The sequence below is a fragment of the Trachypithecus francoisi genome, unplaced genomic scaffold (genome assembly GCF_009764315.1).
Source record: "Trachypithecus francoisi isolate TF-2019V2 unplaced genomic scaffold, Tfra_2.0 Lachesis_group6, whole genome shotgun sequence".
Taxonomy (NCBI): Eukaryota; Metazoa; Chordata; class Mammalia; order Primates; family Cercopithecidae; genus Trachypithecus; species Trachypithecus francoisi.
Window position 1 is genome coordinate 81942272 of NW_022681471.1, and position 22646 is coordinate 81964917.

At 39.7% G+C, this 22646-nt stretch overlaps 1 protein-coding gene across 4 annotated transcripts in view; it reads right to left on the minus strand.

Annotated features, from left to right (window-relative positions):
- Positions 1-1961: 1961 nt before the first annotated feature.
- The window catches only part of FAAH2 (fatty acid amide hydrolase 2), a 242356-nt gene continuing 221671 nt past the window's right edge, over positions 1962-22646 (minus strand). For all 4 annotated transcript variants that reach the window (XM_033201025.1, XM_033201024.1, XM_033201023.1 and 1 more), the window contains one exon: positions 1962-2422. In XM_033201025.1, the coding sequence (XP_033056916.1) occupies positions 2247-2422 (176 nt within the window). In that variant the 3' untranslated portion in view covers positions 1962-2246. The remainder of the gene's footprint in view (positions 2423-22646) is intronic.

Consider the following 22646-nt stretch of genomic DNA (forward strand, 5'->3'; position numbering starts at 1 on the left):
CTTCCCCAGGTGCTCTGTTTCTGCACAGCAAAAGAAACTACCATCAGAGTGAACCAGTAACCTACAGAATGGGAGAAAAATTTTGCGATCTATCCATATGATAAAGGGCTAATAGCCGAATTTACAAAAAACTTAAACAAATTTACAAGAAAAAAAATTCCCATCAAAAAGTGGGCTAAGGCTATGATCAGACACTTCTCAAAAGAAGACATTTATGCAGCCAACAAACATATGAAAAAAATCTCATCACCACTGGTCATTAGAGAAATGCAAGTCAAAACCACAATGAGATACCATCTCATGCCAGTTAGCATGGCAATCATTAAAAAGTCAGGAAACAACAGATGCTGGAGAGGATGTGGAGAACTAGGAATGTCTTTACACTGTTGGTGGGAGTGGAAATTAGTTGAACCATTGTGGAAGACAGTGTGGTGATTCCTCAAGGATCTAGAACCAGAAATACCATTTGACCAGCAATCCCACTACTAGGTATATACCCAAAGGATTATAAATAATTCTACTATAAAGACATATGCACATGTATGTTTATTGTAGCACTGTTCACAATAGCAAAGACCTAGAACCAACCCAAATGCCCATCAGTGATAGACTGGATAAAGAAAATGTGGCACATATACACTATGGAATACTATGCAGCCATAAAAAAAGGATGAGTTCATGCCCTTTGCAGGGACATGGATGAAGATGGAAACCATCATTCTCAGCAAATTAACACAAGAACAGAAAACCCAATACTGCATATTCTCACTCACAAGTGGGAGTTGAACAACGAGGACACATGGACACAGGGAGAAGAATGTCACACACTGGGAACTGTCAGGGAGTGGGGGAAGGGGTAGCATTAGAGAAATACCTAATGTAGATGATGGGTTGATAGGTGCAGCAAACCACCATGGCACATGTATACCTATGTGACAAACCTGTACGTTCTGCACATGAAAAGTATAAAAATAAATAAATAATAGAAAATAAAATTTGAAATTGCCACAGTACATTATCTACAAAACATCTTACATTTATATTTGTCCAATTGTCTTAACATTATCTTTTTTAAAAATCTTACTTTTCCAATTTGAGGTCACACATTGAATTTAGTTATCATGGGTCTTTATTCACCTTTAATCTGGAGCAGTTCCTTAGCCTGTCACTGGCATTAATTCTTTGACATTTTTGAATAATACAGGCCCTTAATTGTGTAAGATGTTTATAAATTTGGTTTTGTCTGATAATTTCTTATAATTAGATTCAGGTGATTCATTTTTGTTAGAGACATCACAGATTTGTTGCTCAGATTAATGTTGGCTATTTGATTATGATGGTGTCTACCATATATCTGCACTCTACAGGTAATATTCCCCATTCTTGAAACTAATAAGTGGTAGATGAAAAGATATTTTGAGACTACAAATATTCTGTTTGTCAAACTTTTGTCCAGTGGTTTTAGGATCCATTGATGAGCTATGTATGAATTAAGTATTATTTTGATGGTTGCAAAACAATGACTTTCTAAATCCATTATATATATGACTATATATATAATGATATCATTTTATATATATGTGTGTGTGTGTGTGTGTGTATATATATATATAAAATGTTGTTCTAGGACCCGTTGCTTCTAGGATCGCTTAGTGAACAAAATTATAAAACATTTTTGGGGGATATTGGAAGAGCTTTCCTTACCATAGTCTCATTACTTATATACCCCCCTCCAGTTCCCTGCCAGCCATACTAACTCACAGCAGCATGTCCTTGCCTTCTTCACTGTAGCTTCTTCTAACTGGAATTCCCTTACTTAATGGCCTGCCTGGAAAACACATAACTCTCCATTTGTTGGTTTCAGCATCATCTCTTCTCTTCTCTAAAGTTTTTTAAGATCCCCTCCTTAGCACTGGACATTCCCTTCTTTAATTTCCCTGCTGTACCCAAAGCAGACATGATTCCAGCATTTAGGAAACTTTATTGCACTTGTCCATTTACATGTCGTAATTTTCCAGTAACAAAAAGGCAAGAAGCAAATATTACCATTTTATTAAGACCACAGTTAGAGAAGGAAATAAAAGTAGAAAGAGTAACTAAATGAGTCAATAAATTCCCCAGTTGTTTTTCTGCTTGCCTGCTGGTGCTTGATTTCACCCAACTAATAGAAACACCACCACCACCACACACACACACACACACACACACACACACACACACACACATTAATCTTGCAGAAGGTCCTCCTAAAACTTTCCTGGACAGACCCAGCCCCCAAAAGTTTTCTCCAAGTACTGGGCCACAGCCAGGGTCAGATGATCATTAAAGGGTCCAGCCACAACCTGGATGCCTAGAGGAAGTCCTTTGACATTCAGCCCCAGTGGGCATTGGGTCACAGGCAAACCCAGGGCATTGAAGACACCTAAAGAAAACAAACAAAAGAAGTGAGAAATCAAGACCTGTTCCTGAAAACATATTTCTTCATTTATTTTGTCAATAATGAAGACAATAGATGAAAACATATAATTACAATTTACTATCTACTTAGGACTTAATAATATTAGGAACTTCACCTGTGTTAAATATTTGACATTACAACATGCTAATGATATAGAAGCTATTAATTATCACTATTTTTCTGATGAAATAACTGAAGAATAGAGAAGTTAGATAACACATCCATGATCACTTGGCTAGCAAAAGCTGTAATTGAGATCTGAATACAGAAAGTGTGAATAATAGCCTAAAGTTATTTCCCATGATGTTATTCTAACTTGTTTTCCATAGCACTTTCAGAAAAATCAGAGTAAATTATAAAGGAGAATAATATATTCTTAAACATATGGATTTTCTTTTAAGTTATAAACATTTTGTAATATCACTTCACACTAATCTAGAGTTGTGATTTGTCATTGTTTACCTCATTCATGCTGTTATAAAACTTTATTGTAGCATAATTTATATAAAATAAGATTCCGCATTTCAAATGTACAGTTTAATGATTGCTAATAAATTTACAGAATTGTGCAAGCATCACCACAATCTAGTTAGAGAATATTTTTATCATTCACTCCAAAAACTCCACACCAATCAGCAATTACTCTCCATTTCTCTATTCCCCCAATCCCTAGTATCCAGTAATTTAACTTTTATCTATATAGATTTCCTATTCTGAACAGTTTCTAGAAATTGCATTATATAATATGTAACATTTGTGTCTGATTTCTTCCATTCTGCACAATGTTTTCAAGGCTTATATAAATGATTCTTTTATGGACAAAGACTATTCCATTGAATAATATACCAAATTTTGATTATCTATTCACCAGTTACTGGACAGTTGGACTAAGACTTTTGGCTATTACTAATTATGCTGCAAAAATCAGCAATATAATTACACATTTGTTTATAAGTCTTTGTATGAATATTGTTTTCATTTCTTGAGCATATATATACATATATAGGTGAATGAAATAGTTGAGTCTTATGACAAATTTACATTTAACATTTTAAGAAAATGCCAAACTGTTTTCCAAAGAGTCTGCATGAATTTAACAATAGCCTTACCAGAAATGTATCAGGGTTCCAGTTACTCCACATGCTCATTAACCCTTATCGTTTTTGTTTATAACTATTTTAGTGAATGTGCATTGATAACTCCTTGTGGTTTTAATATGCATTTCCCTAATGAACAATTACATTGAACATTCTCTCATGCACTTATGGGCAATTAGTATGTTTTCTTTAGGGAATGTCTATTGAAATCCATTGTGCATTTTAAGTTGGGTTATTGTCTTATTATTGAGTTGTAAAAGTTTTTCATATGTTTGGAATATAAATCCCCAGTCATTATATATTTGCAAATATTTTCCCCTGGTCAGTGTCTTTTCTTTTATTATTGAAGCTATATTTTGAAATATTTTTTTTTTTTTTTTTTAATTTTGGCAAACACTAATTTATCGTGTTTTCTTTTGTTGCCTGTGCTTTTGAAGCTGTATCTAGGAAGCCTTTTATCTCAAGGTCATGAAGATGTACTCATGTTTTCTTATAACAATATTAGAATTTTAGCTTTTACATTTAGGTCTCCTATTTATTTTACATTAGTTTTTGTATACGTTGTGTGTGTGGCAAGGCTCCAACTTTCTTCTTTTGCATGTAGATACCCAGTTGTCCTAGAACCATTTGATGAAAAGACTATTAATTCTTCACTGAAGTGTATTGAAACCTTTTAATAAAGGTTTACTTTTTACTTTATTAAAAGTAAATTGAGAGGAAAGTAGAGAGAGTGATGTCAGCAAGATAACAAACTAGGAGTTCTCCAGTTCCAGTCCCCCTCACAGAAATCCACTACCAACTATTGACAGATAAGAATACTTTCATGAATATCCCTGAATTTGGGAGATAGCCCCTCCAGCCACAGAACAGATAAGGGCTGCATTCAAAGGGTAAGAGGAATGGTTTCACTTCGTATCACCCTCTCTCAAGCTGTAAGGGTGCCAGAGAAGATTCCCCTGGGCTCATGTTTCTGCAGGGGAAAAGAGAATTGTAAACATATATCCAGCTTCCTCATTGTTGTGAGGTGCTTTACAGGAAGCTCACTCCTGTCTCACTCCATGACAAACATTGGGAATACCAGCAGGGCTAGGGCACCTGAGGTTAGTTAGAAACGAAGAAAAGGGGTGGGGCTCACAATGATGAGCACATGGATTTTGGCAGTAGCTCTTCACTTTTGTCAATGAAGGTGCTAAATGACAGAAAGCAGCCAACTATGGCTCTGCAGGAACCACAGTCCATGGGTTTGCATAGCTGAAGTCCCTAGCCAGCTTCCTTATGTAATGTCACTTCTCTCCTTGAGCCTTTTCCAGGCTTGGAAGCTACTTTAGGTCAGTAATTATCCATGGAATAGAGCATCTGGCCCCACCCAACCCCACTGACTGTATGACAATCCCACTAATGCTTAATGTTCTCTTTAAGGCTTCCTCAGGCCAGAAGGCAAGTGCTGATCCATGAATACCTGTAAAGGAAGTACCTAACCTGGCTTGTCCCAGGTGGCTGAACAGTAACCCCAGAGACCTCCTCGAGTCTAAGAGCACAAGCACATGGCCCTGACTGACTACAGATTCCAAACAGCAGTACTGTTTTGCTGGGGAAGGCAGCATGCAATGCAATCTGATCAGAGGTGATTGCAAAGAACAGCCATCAGCACTGCCAAATTAAAACCCAGCTGCTTGTCTCATCAGACTACAAAGCACAGCTCACCATTCCACTCAATTTCAAACTACAGGCAGCAGCTCACTCCAACTAGAGAACCCAAGAGCAAGGTCAGCTGTCCAGGGTTGCTATCAGTTCTATCAGTTGGTCCACCCAAAATCCCAGGTTAGAATAAATACTGAAAGATTATCATTGCCAAAGAACACCTACAAAGGCTGAAAGAGGTGGCCAGGTACCCAAATGCATAGGCACGAAAACAAGAACACAAAAATTACAAATAATTTCTAAAAAATCACAAAAATAAACTAGTCAACCTCTATAGACCCTGAATAAACAGAGATCTATGAAACGACTGATAATGAATTCAGACGTAGTTAAGGAACGTTATAAGTAAAAGTATTTAAGGAAAGGTAAGGTAGTTAAAGAAAGTATAAGAAAAAATAATGAAGAAGGTCTGAGAATTATGGGACACTATCAAAATAGCCAATGTTTAAGTAACAGAAGTTATGCCATCCCTCCTTCCCCTGGGCTAGGGAGGAAATGGGAAAGCTAGGCACTTCTGCAGCCTTTAGCACAGATACCACAGCTGAAGTACAAAGGAGCAACAGGTATACTGCATGCCACACAACTCCCCACTTTTACTGCTTCCCACCAAATGGGGCTTGTAGGTTCCAGGTCACCAGTGCACCTTTCCCTGCCCCTGCTTGAACACTGTGGCCATGGCTTGGCATTTCTTTGACAGCCCAAATCCCAGAAGTTGCTGCCAACCATTTTGTAGCCACCACTGCCACTAAATTTGCCCCTGCCACCTCTGGGCCAGGGAGAGAGTAGGGAGGCTGACACCTACCTGTGCATGCCTCCCACAACAAAATCCAACACTACATCTGTAGGAGGAAAGTGTGAGTGTACCACGTGCCTCACAGATTCCAGTGTCCATTTTTCCAACTTCGGGGACCTGCCCTACCCAGTGAAAGGTCCACAGCGTGGCTGGCCTGCCCCTAACTGAGTATTTCAGCTGCAGCCCAGAGCCCCTTGGAGAGCCCAATAACCACAGGCCAGTTTCCACCCTCAGGTTCCCACCACGTGACTGGTCTGCCTGACCTGCCTGAGAGTTCAGCCAGTGACCCAGGGAACAACCCAACTCTCCCCATTACACAGACAGCACTGAACTCTGGGCTGGCTAAACCCAGGTCCAGCTCCTTCAGGACTCGTAAATGTCATCCAATGGGCCATCTAAGGACCTGGGGACTGGGGAGCTACCTAGCCCAGTCTAACACAGCTAGTACCTATCCAGTCCTCCTGGCACCTGAGGTCAGACTAACCTAACCAGCTCACACCACCACAAATGACACCCACCACATGGGCTGAAAAGCAGACCTCTCCCTTACATGAAGCAGCAACATTAATATGTCAAGGAACAGGTGAGCCATAAAGCTGTCTGTATTTGGGTTGAGTGAGTAAAGATATTCTGCCTCAAAAACACCCCCATGGAAAGTTGCAAGAGAGGCATTTTCCTTGGCTCTCAGAAACACTGTGGCCTGGAGAGACAACAACGTGCTTCTGAAGTGTACATGATAAGCCTTATGACAAGGGTGTGAAAAGGGAACAGATTGTGTTCCTGCCTATTTAGGACATGGAGGCAGTGCAACCCCCTCACTTCCAGCAGAGGCCTAAGTGTATGTACCAGGAGTTCCCCCAGTCACCCTTATCAAGACTGGTGCCTGTACTCATCATTGGAGTATTTGTGGGCAAGCCAAAGGGTCCAAATCAGATAAGGTGTGTCTCCCCCAGCCACAGTCAAGAAGGAAGCTCAGGGCATTGGGAACCCCACTATCTAGCTCATTACCTGAAACAACAGAGATCCTCTCACAGTAAACAAAGATCAAATACCTATCTGCTTGTGCCACATCTGCATATTACCCTTAAGTGCTACCCCCTGGCTAGCAGGTCAAACTGCATAGCCCAATAAAACAGTTGCCAGTGGCCAGGCGCAGTGGCTCAAGCCTGTAATCCCAGCACTTTGGGAGGCCGAGTTGGGTGGATCACCTGAGGTCAGGAGTTCGAGACCAGCCTGACCAACATGGAGAAACCCCATCTCTACTAAAAATACAAAATTTGCTGGGTGTGGTGGCACATGCCCATGCCTGTAATCCCAGCTACTTGGGAGGCTGAGGCAGGAGAATTGCTTGAACTGGGGAGGTGGAGTTTGCGGTGAGCTGAGATTGATTGCACTCCATTGCACTTTGGCCTGGGCAACAAGAGCAAAACTCTGTCAAAAAAACAAATATCATCTGAACAAAAATAAATTTCAAAAGTAAGTGACAATACCTCAAGATGAGAAGAACTCAGCATAAGAAATGGCCAGGCACGGTGGCTCAAGCCTGTAATCCCAGCACTTTGGGAAGCCGAGATGGGCGGATCACAAGATCAGGAGATCGAGACCATCCTGGCTAACACGGTGAAACCCCGTCTCTACTAAAAATACAAAAAACTAGCCGGGCGAGGTGGCGGGCGCCTGTAGTCCCAGCTACTCCGGAGGCTGAGGCAGGAGAATGGCGTAAACCCGGGAGGCGGAGCTTGCAGTGAGCTGAGATCCGGCCACTGCACTCCAGCCCGGGCGACAGAGCAAGACTCCGTCTCAAAAAAAAAAAAAAAAAAAAAAAAAGAAATCTGGCACCATGAAAAAGCTGAATGTTGTGATACCAACAAGAGTCAAACTAGCTTTCTAGCAATGGACCTTAACCAAAATGGAAACTCAGAAATGACAGATAAAGAATTCAAACTGTGGATTGTCAAGATGCTCCACAAGATCTAAGACAAGATTGAAAACCAACCAAAAAGAAACTATGAGGGCAATTCAGAAAATGAAGGAAGAGATAAATATATTTTTAAAAAATCAAACAGGACTTCTGGAAATGAAAAATTCACTTAAGGAATTTCAAAATACAGTTGAACACTTTAATAATAGACTAGACCAAGTAGAAGAAAGAATTTCAGAGATTGAAGATCAGTCTCTCAAACTAAACTGGTCACACAAAAATAAAGAAAAAACAATTTTAAAAAATGGAACAAAGCCTTTGTGAAATATGGGATTATGTAAAGCAAAAAAACCTATAACATATTGGCATTTCTAAGAGAGAGGAAGAAAACATAAACAACCTTGAAAACATATGTGAGGAAATATTCAGGAATATTTTGCTAATCTTGCTAGAAAGATATCCACATAGAAGAAACTCAGAGAACACCTGTGAGATATTATTTAAAATAAACATTATGAAAGTATATAGTGATCACACTATCTAAAGTCAATAACAAAGAAGAAAGCATTAAAGATAGGTAGAGAAAAGGATCAAAGCACCTATAAAAGAAAACCAATCAGACTAAGAGTGGACTTCTTTGCAAAACTCCCAAAACTCAGAATAGACTGGGGATATTTTAACTCCTTTAAACAGTAAAAACCTGCCAGCCAAAAAGTTTATATCCTGCCAAACTAAACTTCATAAATGAAGAAGAAATAAAATATTTCCAAGAAAGCAAAAAACAAACAAACAAACAACAACAACAACAACAAAATCAAGGAAATGAAGCCAAGATGGCCGAATATAAGCAGAGCTGGTCTGCAGCAACCAGTGACACCAATGCAGAAGGCGGATGATTTCTGAATTTTCAAGTGAGGTACCCAGTTCATCTCACTGGGACTGGTTAGGCAGTGGGTCAAACCCACAGGAGAGTGAGCAGAAGCAGGGTGGGGCATTGCCTCACCCAGGAAGTACAAGAATTTGGGGGACCACCCTCTCCCAGCAATGGGTAACTGCGAGGGACTGTGCTACCCAGCTGGGTTACTATGCTTTTCCCATGGTTTTCACAATCTGCAGATCAGAAGATTCCCTTGCATGCCTACACCACCAGGGCCCTGAGTTTCAACACAAAACTGGGTGACTGTTTGGGTGCTGAGATAGCTGGAGTATTTTTTCCATACCCCAGTGGCACCTAGAACCCCAGTGGCACCTGGAACCCCAGTGAGACACAACTGTTCACTCTCCTGGAAAGGGGGCTGCAGTCAGGGAGCCAAGTGGTATTGCCCAGCAGGTCCCACTGCCAGGGAGCCCAGCAAGCTAAGAACCACTGGCTTGAAATTCATGCAGCCAGCACAACAGTCTGAAGTTGACCTGGGACAATTGAGCTTGGTGGCGGGAGTGGCGTTTATCATTATTGAGGATTTGGTAGGCAGTTTTTCCCCTGAAAGCACTGAGCAGGCTGGGAGGTCTGGGCTGGGCACAGCAAAGTGGCTGTGGCCAGATTGCATCCCTAGATTCCTCCTCACTGGGTAGGGCATCCCTGAAGGACAAGTAACAGCCCCAGTCGGGTGCTTACAGACAAAACCACCATCTCCCTGGGACAGAGCATCTGGGGGAAGGGGTAGCTGTGGGAGCAGCTTCAGCGGATTTCGTCATTCCTGCCTGCTGGCTCTGAAGAGAACAACTAATCCTGACAAGAGAGATTCTCAAAGCACAGTGCGCCAGCTCTGCCAAGGGACCGAATGCCACCTCAACTGGGTCCCTGACCTTGTACATCCCACTGGGAGAGCCCTCTCAACAGGGGTCGAATGACACTTCATACGAGAGAGCTCCAGCTGGCATCAAGCTGGTGGCCCTCTGGGACAAAGCTTCCAGAGGAAGGAGCAGGCAGCAATCTTTGCTGTTCTACAGCCTCCACTGGTGATACCCTGGAGAACTGGGTCTGGATCGGACCTCTGGCAACTGCAGGAAATCTGCAGAAGAGATGCCTGACTGTTAGAAGAAAAACTAATAAACAGAAAGCAACAACATCAACACAAAGGAACTCCACACAAAAACCACATCCTGGGGAGTTATACATGATATAAACGTCATTCACATGTACCTTAGAACTTAAAGTATAATAAAAATAAATAAATAAATAAATAAAACCACATCCAAGGTTATCAGCCTCAAAAATCAAAGGTAGATAAATACATAAAGATGAGGAAAAAAACAGCACAAAAGTGCTGAAAATTCCAAAATCCAGAATGCCTCTTCTCCAAATGACTGCAACTCCTCTCCAGCAAGGGCACAAAACTGTATAGAGAATGAGATTGACAAATTGACATAAATGGGCTTCAGAATGTGGGTAATAACAAACTCCTCTGAGCTAAATGAGCATGTTCTAACGCAAGGCAAGGAAGCTAAAAACCTTGATAAAAGGTTACAGGAAATGCTCACTAAAATATCCAGTTTAGAGAGGAATATAAATGACATGATGGAGCTGAAAAACACAGCATGAGAACTTTGTGAAGCATACACAAGTATCAACAGCTGAATAGATCAAGTGGAAGAAAGGATATCAGATTTAAAATCACCTTACTGAAATAAAGCAAGATTACAAGACTAGAAAAAAATGAGTGAAAAGGAAAAAACAAAGCCTCCAAGAAATATGGGACAAAGTGAAAAGAACAAACCCATGACTGACTGAGATCCCTGAAGGTGATGGGGAGAATGGAACCAAGTTAGACAACACATTTCAGGATATTATAGAGGAAAACTTCCCGAACGTAGCAAAACAGGCCAACATTCAAATTCAGGAAATACAGAAAACACCATTAAGATACTCCTCAAGTAGAGGGGCGGAGCAAGATGGCCGAATAGGAACAGCTCCAGTCTCCAACTCCCAGCGCGAGTAACACAGAAGACCGGTGATTTCTGCATTTTCAACTGAGGTACTGGGGTCATCTCTCTAGGGAGTGCCGGACAATCGGTGCTGGTCAGCTGCTGCAGCCTGACCAGCGTGAGCTGAAGCAGGGCGAGGCATCGCCTCACCTGGAAGCGCAAGGGGGAAGGAAATCCGTTTTCCTAGCCAGGGGAACTGAGACACATAACACCTGGAAAATCGCGTAACTCCCACCCAATACTGCGCTTTAAGGAAACAGGCACACCAGGAGAATATATCCCACACCTGGCCGGGAGGGTCCCACGCCACGGAGCCTCCCTCACTGCTAACACAGCCGTCTGCAGCGATCTATCCGCAAGGCAGCAGCGAGGCTGGGGGAGGGGCGCCCGCCATTGCTGAGGCTTAAGTAGGTAAACAAAGCCGCTGGGAAGCTCGAACTGGGTGGAGCTCACAGCAGCTCAAGGAAACCTGCCTGTCTCTGTAGACTCCACCTCTGGGGACAGGCCACAGCTGAGGTCCAATAGGGAAAGCAGCGGGGGCGGTGCAGAGGCGAACGACTCTGTCTGACAGCTTTGGGGAGAGCGTGGATCTCCCAACGCGGAGGTTGAGATCTGAGAACGGACAGACTGCCTGCTCAGGTGGGTCCCTGACCCCTGAGTAGCCTAGCTGGGAGACATCCCCCACTAGGGGCAGTCTGACACCCCACACCTCACAGGGTGGAGTCCACCTGAGAGGAAACTTCCAAAGGAAGAATCAGACAGGTACACTCGCTGTTCAGCAATATTCTATCTTTGGCAACCTCTGCTGCTGATACCCAGGCAAACAGGGTCTGGAGTGGACCTCAAGCAATCTCCAACAGACCAACAGACAGTCCTTCTGACTGTCAGACGGAAAACTATCAAACAGGAAGGACACCTATACCAAAACCCCATCAGTACGTCACCATCATCAAAGACCAGAGACAGATAAAACCACAAAGATGGGGAAAAAGCAGGGCAGAAAAGCTGGAAATTCAAAAAATAAGAGCGCATCTCCCCCTGCAAAGGAGCGCAGCCCATCGCCAGCAACGGATCAAAGCTGGTCAGAGAATGACTTTGACGAGATGAGAGAAGAAGGCTTCAGCATCAAACTCTCAGAGCTAAAGGAGGAATTACGTACCCAGCGCAAAGAAACTAAAAATCTTGAAAAAAAAGTGGAAGAATTGACAGCTAGACTAATTAATGCAGAGAAGATCATAAACGAAATGACAGAGATGAAAACCATGACACGAGAAATACGTGACAAATGCACAAGCTTCAGTAACCGACTCGATCAACTGGAAGAAAGAGTATCAGCGATTGAGGATCAAATGAATGAAATGAAGCGAGAAGAGAAAACCAAAAGAAAAAGAGAAAAAAGAAATGAACAAAGCCTGCAAGAAGTATGGGATTATGTAAAAAGACCAAATCTACGTCTGATTGGGGTGCCTGAAAGTGAGGGGGAAAATGGAACCAAGTTGGAAAACACTCTTCAGGATATCATCCAGGAGAACTTCCCCAACCTAGTAGGGCAGGCCAACATTCAAATTCAGGAAATACAGAGAACGCCACAAAGATACTCCTCCAGAAGAGCAACTCCAAGACACATAATTGCCAGATTCACCAAAGTTGAAATGAAGGAAAAAATCTTAAGGGCAGCCAGAGAGAAAGGTCGGGTTACCCACAAAGGGAAGCCCATCAGACTAACAGCAGATCTCTCGGCAGAAACTCTACAAGCCAGAAGAGAGTGGGGGCCAATATTCAACGTTCTTAAAGAAAAGAATTTTCAACCCAGAATTTCATATCCAGCCAAACTAAGTTTCATCAGTGAAGGAGAAATAAAATCCTTTACAGATAAGCAAATGCTTAGAGATTTTGTCACCACCAGGCCTGCCTTACAAGAGACCCTGAAGGAAGCCCTAAACATGGAAAGGAACAACCGGTACCAGCCATTGCAAAAACATGCCAAAATGTAAAGACCATCGAGGCTAGGAAGAAACTGCATCAACTAATGAGCAAAATAACCAGTTAATATCATAATGACAGGATCAAGTTCACACATAACAATATTAACCTTAAATGTAAATGGACTAAATGCTCCAATTAAAAGACACAGACTGGCAAACTGGATAAAGAGTCAAGACCCATCAGTCTGCTGTATTCAGGAGACCCATCTCACATGCAGAGACATACATAGGCTCAAAATAAAGGATGGAGAAAGATCTACCAAGCAAATGGAGAACAAAAAAAGCAGGGGTTGCAATCCTAGTCTCTGATAAAAAGACTTTAAACCATCAAAGATCAAAAGAGACAAAGAAGGCCATTACATAATGGTAAAGGGATCAATTCAACAGGAAGAGCTAACTCTCCTAAATATATATGCACCCAATACAGGAGCACCCAGATTCATAAAGCAAGTCCTTAGAGACCTACAAAGAGACTTAGACTCCCATACAATAATAATGGGAGACTTCAACACTCCACTGTCAACATTAGACAGATCAACGAGACAGAAAGTTAACAAGGATATCCAGGAATTGAACTCATCTCTGCACCAAGCGGACCTAATAGACATCTATAGAACTCTCCACCCCAAATCAACAGAATATACATTCTTCTCAGCACCACATCGCACTTATTCCAAAATTGACCACATAATTGGAAGTAAAGCACTCCTCAGCAAATGTACAAGAACAGAAATTATAACAAACTGTCTCTCAGACCACAGTGCAATCAAACTAGAACTCAGGACTAAGAAACTCAATCAAAACCGCTCAACTACATGGAAACTGAACAACCTGCTCCTGAATGACTACTGGGTACATAACGAAATGAAAGCAGAAATAAAGATGTTCTTTGAAACCAATGAGAACAAAGATACAACATACCAGAATCTCTGGGACACATTTAAAGCAGTGTGTAGAGGGAATTTATAGCACTAAATGCCCACAAGAGAAAGCAGGAAGATCTAAAATTGACACTTTAACATCACAATTAAAAGAACTAGAGAGGCAAGAGCAAACACATTCAAAAGCTAGCAGAAGGCAAGAAATAACTAAGATCAGAGCAGAACTGAAGGAGATAGAGACACAAAAACCCTCCAAAAAATCAATGAATCCAGGAGTTGGTTTTTTGAAAAGATCAACAAAATTGACAGACCGCTAGCAAGACTAATAAAGAAGAAAAGAGAGAGGAATCAAATAGACGCAATAAAAATGATAAAGGGGATATCACCACCGACCCCACAGAAATACAAACAACCATCAGAGAATACTATAAATGCCTCTACGCAAATCAACTAGAAAATCTAGAAGAAATGGATAATTTCCTGGACACTTACACTCTCCCAAGACTGAACCAGGAAGAAGTTGAATCCCTGAATAGACCAATAGCAGGCTCTGAAATTGAGGCAACAATTAATAGCCTACCAACCAAAAAAGTCCAGGACCAGATGGATTCACAGCTGAATTCTACCAGAGGTACAAGGAGGAGCTGGTACCATTCCTTCTGAAACTATTCCAATCAATAGAAAAAGAGGGAATCCTCCCTAACTCATTTTATGAGGCCAACATCATCCTGATACCAAAGCCTGGCAGAGACACAACAAAAAAAAGAGAATTTTAGACCAATATCCCTGATGAACATCGATGCAAAAATCTCAATAAAATACTGGCAAACCGGATTCAGCAGCACATCAAAAAGCTTATCCACCATGATCAAGTGGGCTTCATCCCTGGGATGCAAGGCTGGTTCAACATTCGCAAATCAATAAACGTAATCCAGCATATAAACAGAACCAAAGACAAGAACCACATGATTATCTCAATAGATGCAGAAAAGGCTTTTGACAAAATTCAACAGCCCTTTATGCTAAAAACGCTCAATAAATTCGGTATTGATGGAACGTACCTCAAAATAATAAGAGCTATTTATGACAAACCCACAGCTAATATCATACTGAATGGGCAAAAACTGGAAAAATTCCCTTTGAAAACTGGCACAAGACAGGGATGCCCTCTCTCACCACTCCTATTCAACATAGTGTTGGAAGTTCTGGCTAGGGCAATCAGGCAAGAGAAAGAAATCAAGGGTATCCAGTTAGGAAAAGAAGAAGTCAAATTGTCCCTGTTTGCAGATGACATGATTGTATATTTAGAAAAACCCATCGTCTCAGCCCAAAATCTCCTTAAGCTGATAAGCAACTTCAGCAAAGTCTCAGGATACAAAATTAATGTGCAAAAATCACAAGCATTCTTATACACCAGTAACAGACAAGCAGAGAGCCAAATCAGGAATGAACTTCCATTCACAATTGCTTCAAAGAGAATAAAATACCTAGGAATCCAGCTTACAAGGGATGTAAAGGACCTCTTCAAGGAGAACTACAAACCACTGCTCAGTGAAATCAAAGAGGACACAAACAAATGGAAGAACATACCATGCTCATGGATAGGAAGAATCAATATCGTGAAAATGGCCATACTGCCCAAGGTGATTTATAGATTCAATGCCATCCCCATCAAGCTACCAATGACTTTCTTCACAGAATTGGAAAAAACTGCTTTAAAGTTCATATGGAACAAAAAAGAGCCCGCATTGCCAAGACAATCCTAAGTCAAAAGGACAAAGCTGGAGGCGTCACGCTACCTGACTTCAAACTATACTACAAGGCTACAGTAACCAAAACAGCATGGTACTGGTACCACAAACAGAGATATAGACCAATGGAACAGAACAGAGTCCTCAGAAATAATACCACACATCTACAGCCATCTGATCTTTGACAAACCTGAGAAAACAAGAAATGGGGAAGGATTCCCTATTTAATAAATGGTGCTGGGAAAATTGGCTAGCCATAAGTAGAAAGCTGAAACTGGATCCTTTCCTTACCCCTTATACGAAAATTAATTCAAGATGGATTAGAGACTTAAATGTTAGACCTAATACCATAAAAACCCTAGAAGAAAATCTAGGTAGTACCATTCAGGACATAGGCATGGGCAAGGACTTCATGTCTAAAACACCAAAGCAACGGCAGCAAAAGCCAAAATTGACAAATGGGATCTAATTAAACTAAAGAGCTTTTGCACAGCAAAAAAACTACCATCAGAGTGAACAGGCAACCTACAGAATGGGAGAAAATTTTTGCAACCTACTCATCTGACAAAGGCTAATATCCAGAATCTACAAAGAACTCAAACAAATTACAAGAAAAAAACAAACAACCCCATCAAAAAGTGGGAAAGGATATGAACAGACATTTCTCAAAAGAAGACATCCATACAGCCAACAGACACATGAAAAAATGCTCATCATCACTCGCCATCAGAGAAATGCAAATCAAAACCACAATGAGATACCATCTCACACCAGTTAGAATGGCAATCATTAAGAAGTCAGGAAACAACAGGTGTTGGAGAGGATGTGGAGAAATAGGAACACTTTTACACTGTTGGTGGGATTGTAAACTAGTTCAACCATTATGGAAAACAGTATGGCGATTCCTCAAGGATCTAGAACTAGATGTACCATATGACCCAGCCATCCCACTACTGGGTATATACCCAAAGGATTATAAATTACTCTACTACAAAGACACATGCACACGTATGTTTATTGCGGCACTATTCACAATAGCAAAGACTTGGAATCAACCCAAATGTCCATCTGTGACAGACTGGATTAAGAAAATGTGGCACATATACACCATGGAATACTATGCAGCCATCAAAAAGGATGAGTTTGCGTCCTTTGTAGGGACATGGATGCAGCTGGAAACCATCATTCTTAGCAAACTATCACAAGAAGAGAAAACCAAACACCGCATGTTCTCACTCATAGGTGGGAACTGAACAATGAGATCACTTGGACTCGGGAAGGGGAACATCACACACTGGGGCCTATCATGGGGAGGGGGGAGGAGGAGGGATTGCATTGGGGAGTTATACATGATATAACGTTATGCACATGTACCTAGAACTTAAAGTATATAAAAAATAAAAAAAGAAAAAAATAAATAAATAAAAAAATAAAAAAAAAAGATACTCCTCAAGTAGAGCAATCCCAAGACACCTCATCATCAGATTCTCCAAGGTTGAAATGAAGGTAAAAATGTTAAGAGCAGCCAAAGAGAAAGGTCAAGTTACCTACAAAGGGAAGCACAAGAGACCAACAATGGATTAATCTGCAGAAAACCCCTACAAGTCTGAGAGAGTGGAGACAAACATTCAACTTTCCTAAAGAAAATGGTTTTCAAACCAGAATTTCATATCCAAACAAACTAAGCTTCATAAGAGAAGGAGAAATAAAATCCTTCAAAGACAAACAGATACTAAAGAATTTTGTTACCACCAAAGCTGCCTTAAAAGAGCTCCTGAAGAAGCACTAAATATGGAAAGGATAAACCGGTATCAGCCACTGCAAAAAATAACCAAATGTAAAGACCATCAAAACTACGAAGAACTGCATCAACTAATGGGAAAAATAACCAGCTAGCATCATAATGACAGGATCATTTCACACATAACAATATTAACCTTAAATGTAAATGGCTAAAGCCCCAATAAAAAAAACACAGACCGGCAAATTGGATACGAGCAAGACCCATTAGTGTGCTGTATTCAGGAGACCATCTCATGTGCAAAGACCCAATAGGCTCAAATAAGGGATGGAGAAAGATTTACCACAGCAATGTAAAGCAAAAGAAAGCAGAGGTAGCATCCTATTCTTTGATAAAACAGACATTAAACCAACAATGATCCAAAAGGCAAAGAAGGGCATTACATAATGGTAAAGGAATCAATGCAACAAGAAGAGCTAACTATCCTAAATATATATGCACCCAAAACAGGAACACCCAGATTCAAAAAAACAAGATCTTAGAAATCTACAAGAGGTGTACACTCCCACCAATAATAGTGAGAGACTTTAACACCCCACTGTCTATATTAGACAGATCAATGAGACAGAAAATTAAAAAGGATTTTCAGGATTTGAACTCAGTTCTGGACCAAGCAGACCTAATAGACATCTAAAGATCTCTCCACCACAAATCAACAGAATATACATTCTTCTCAGCACCACATAGTACTTATTCTAAAATCGACCACATATTGAAAGTTAAACACTGCTCAGCAATGCAAAAATTAGAAAACAATTAGTCTCTCAGACACAGTGAAATCAAATTAGAACTCAGGATTAAGAAACTCACTAAAAACCACACAACTACATGGAAACTGCACAACCTGCTCCTGAATGACTACTGGGTAAATAACGAAATTAAGGTAGAAATAAATAAGTTTATTGAAACCAATGAGAACAAAGACACAACCTACTGTAATCTCCAAGACACAGTTAAACCAGTGTTTGAGGAAAATTAATAGCACTAAATGCCCACATGTGAAAGCATGAAAGATGTAAAATTGACACCCTACCATCACAATTAAAAGAATTAGAGAAGCAGGAGCAAACAATTCAGAAGCTAACAGAAGATAAGAAATAACTAAGATCAGAGCAGAACTGAAAGATATCGAGACAAGAAAATCCTTCAAAAAATCAATGACTCCAGGAGCTGTTTTTTTTTTAAAGATTAACAAAATAAATAGATCACTATACAGACTAATAACGAAAAAAAGAGAAGAAACAAATAGACACAATAAAAAATGATAAAGGGTTCATCACCACTGATTCCACAGAAAAACAAATTACCATCAGAGAATACTATAAACACCACTATACAAATAAACTAGAAAACATAGAAGAAATGGATAAATTCCTGGACACTTACACCCTCCCAAGACTAAACCAGGAAGAACTCGAATCCCTGAATAGACCAATAACAAATTCTGAAATTGAGGCAGTAATTTAAAAAAAGAGCCAAACAACAACAAAAGCCCAGGACCAGACAGATTCACAGTCAAATTCTACCAGATGTACAAAGAGGAGCTGGTACCATTCCTTCTGAAACTATTCCAAAAAACAGAATAAGAGGGACTCCTCCTTAACACATCTTATGAGGCCAGCAGCTTCCTGATACCAAAACCTGGCAGAGACACAACAAAAAAGGAAAATTTCAGGCCAACATCTGTGATGAACATCAGTGTGAAAATCCTCAATAAAATACTGGGAAACCGAATTCAGCAGCACATCAAAAAGCTTGTCAACCATGATCAAGTCTTCTTAATCCCTGGGATGCAAGGCTGGTTCAACATACGAAAATCAATAAACATAATCCATCAGATAAACAGAACCAGTGACCCAAACCACATGATTATCTCAAAAGGTGTAGAAAGGGCCTTTGATAAAATCCAACATCCTTTCATGCTAAAAGCTCTCAATAAGCTAGGTATTGATGGAACACATCTCAAAATAATAAGAGCTATTTACGACAAACTTATAGCCAATATCATACTGAATGTGTAAAAGCTGGTAGCATTCCCTTTGAAACCCAGAAGAAGACAAGGATGCCCTCTCTCACCACTCCTATTCAACATAGTATTGAAAGTTCTGGCCAGGGAAATCAGGCAAGAAAAATAAATGAAGCATATTCAAACAGAAGAGAGGAAGTCAAATTGTCTCTATTTGCAGATGATGTTATTGTATATTTAGAAAACCTAATTGTCTCAGCTCAAAAACTCCATAAGTTGCTGATAAGCAACTTCAACAAAGTCTCAGGATACAAAATCAATGTACAAAAACCAGAAATATTCCTATACACAAACAATAGACGAGCAGAAAGCCAAATCATGATTAAGCTCCCATTCACAATTGCTGCAAAGAGAATAAAATACCTAGAAATGCAACTTACATTAGACGTGAAAGACCTCTTCAAGGAGAACTACAAACCACTTCTGAAGGAAATAAGAAAGGACATAAACAAATGGAAAATTAATTCAAGCTCATGGATAGGAAGAATCAATATCGTGAAAATGTCCATGTGGCCTGAAGTAATTATAAATTCAATGTTATCCCCATCAGCTATCATTGACTTTCTTCACAGAATTATAAATAACTACTTTAAATTTCATATGGAACCAGAAAAGAGCCCATATAGCCAAGGCAATCCTAAGCAAAAAGAACAAAGCTGGAGGAATCATGTCACCTGACTTCAAACTATACTACAAGGGTCAGTAACCAAAGGAGCATCGTACTGGTACCAAAACAGATATATAGATCAATGGAACAGAACAGAGACCTCAGAAATAACACCACACAGCTACAACCATCTGATCTTCGATAAACCTGACAAAAACAAGCAATGGGGAAAGGATATCCTATTTAATAAAGATGCTGAAAAAACTGGCTAGCCATATGCAGAAAACAGAAACTGAATCCTTCCTTACATTTTATACAAAAATTAACTCAGTATGGATTAAAGAATTAAATGTAAAACCAAAATCATACAAACCCAGAAGAAAACCTAGGCAATACCATTCTGGACATAGGCATGGGCAAATACTTCATGAATAAAACACCAAAGCAGTTGCAACAAAAGCCCAAGTTGACAAATGAAATCTAATCAAATTAAAGAGCTTCTTCTCAGCAAAAGAAATTAGCATCAGAGTGAACAGGTAACCTAAAAAATGGCAAAAAATTTTGCACACTACCAATCTGACAAAGGTCTAATATCCACGATCTAGAAGGAACTTAAACAAATTTTCAAGAAAGAAACAAACAATCCCATCAAAAATTGGGTGAAGGATATGAACAGACACTTCTCAAAAGAAGACATTTATTCAGTCAAAAAATATATGAAAATATGCTCCTCATCACTGGTGATTAGAGAAATGTAAATCAAAACCACAATGAGATAGCATCTCACGCCAGTTAGAATGACAATAATTAACAAACCAGGAAACAACAGATGCTGGTGAGGCTGTGGAGAAATAGAAATGCTTTTACACTGTTGGTGGGAGTGTAAATTAGTTCAATGATTGTGGAAGACAATGTGGCAATTCCTCAAGGATCTAGAACCAGAAATACCATTTGATCCAGAAATCCCATTACTGCATATATACCCAAAGGAGTATAAATCATTCTACTATAAAGACACATGCACACATATGTTTATTGCAGCACTATTTACAATAGCAAAGACTTGGAACTAACCAAAATGTCAATCAGTAATAGATTAGGTAAAGAAAATATGGCACATATATACCATGGAATACTATGCAGCCATAAAAAAGAATAAGTTCTTGTCATTTTCAGGAACATGGATGAAGCTGGAAGCCATAATTCTCAGCAAACTAACACAGGAACATAAAAACAAATACCACATGTTCTCACTCATAAGTGGGAGTTGAACAATGAGAACACATGGACACAGGGAGGGGAACATCACACACTGAGGTCTGTCGGGGGCAGGGGGTAAGGAGAGGGAGAGCATTTGGATAAATACCTAATGCATGCAGTGCTTAAAGCCTAAATGACGGGCTGATAGGTGCAGGAAACCACCATGGCACATGTATACCTATGTAACAAACCTGCACGTTCTGTACCTGTATCCCAGAAATTAATGTAAAATTAAAAAAGAAAAACACCACTAGATTGGACATACAAAAAAATGCTTAAATGAATTCTAAACTTGAAAACACATGAAAGATACTTGCCGTCAGACAAAGACACGTAAATACAAAATTCACAGATTCTACAAAGCAATAACAAAATGGAAACTCCAAATAACTAACACTATTGTGATAGGAAGAAAACTTCACATATCAATATTAATCTTGAATGTAAATGGCCTAAATACTCCACTTAAAGGATACAGAGTCACAAAATAAGACCCAGCCATCTGCAGTCTATAAAAGACCCATCTACTGGCTAAAGACACCATCAGACTCAAAGTAAAATGGCGGAAAAAGATACACCATGCAAATGAAAAAAAAAAGCAAGCAGGAATAACCACTTTCATATCAGATAAAACAGACTTTAGCTCAACAGTGATACTAAAAATATAAATAAGGAAATTATATTTAAGAACAGCTCCAATACAAGAAGAAGATTGAATTATTTAAAATAGATGTGCAACAGACACTGGAGCATCCAGATTTATAAAAAATATACTTCTAGACTTAAGAAAATAGATTGATAGCAATATATCAATAGTGGGACTTTAACACCCCACTGATATCACTAGGCAGATAATCAAGGCAGAAAATCAACAAAGATTTAACTGGATTATAGATCAAATGGTCCTAGCAGACATTTACACCATAGCTTACCCAATACCCCAGAATATACATTCTTCTCACTTGTGCATGGAACATTCTCCAAAATTGACCATATGCTTGGCCAGAAAGCAAGTCTCAATGCATTCAAAAAGGTAAAATAATATCAAGTCTCTTCTCAAACCACAGTGGAATACATTTAGAAAGCAATAACAAGAAGAACTCTCAAAACTACGCTAATACATGAAAACTAACAACTTATTCTTAAATTTTTTGTGTGTGAACAATGAAATTAAGGCAGAAATAAAAAAATTGAAGTGTATAAAAACAGACACAATATAACAAAACATCTACAACACAGCAAAAAAAGTGCTAAAATGAAAGTTTATAGCATTAAATTCCTACATAAAAGGAGAGAGGCTCTAAAATTAACCTAATGTCACACCTTAAGGAAATATAAAAATATGAACAAACAAACCCTAAGCCAGCAGAAGAAAAGAAATAACAAATCCAGGGTTAACTAATAAGATTGAGACCAAAAAAAGCTAAAAAGTATTAATGA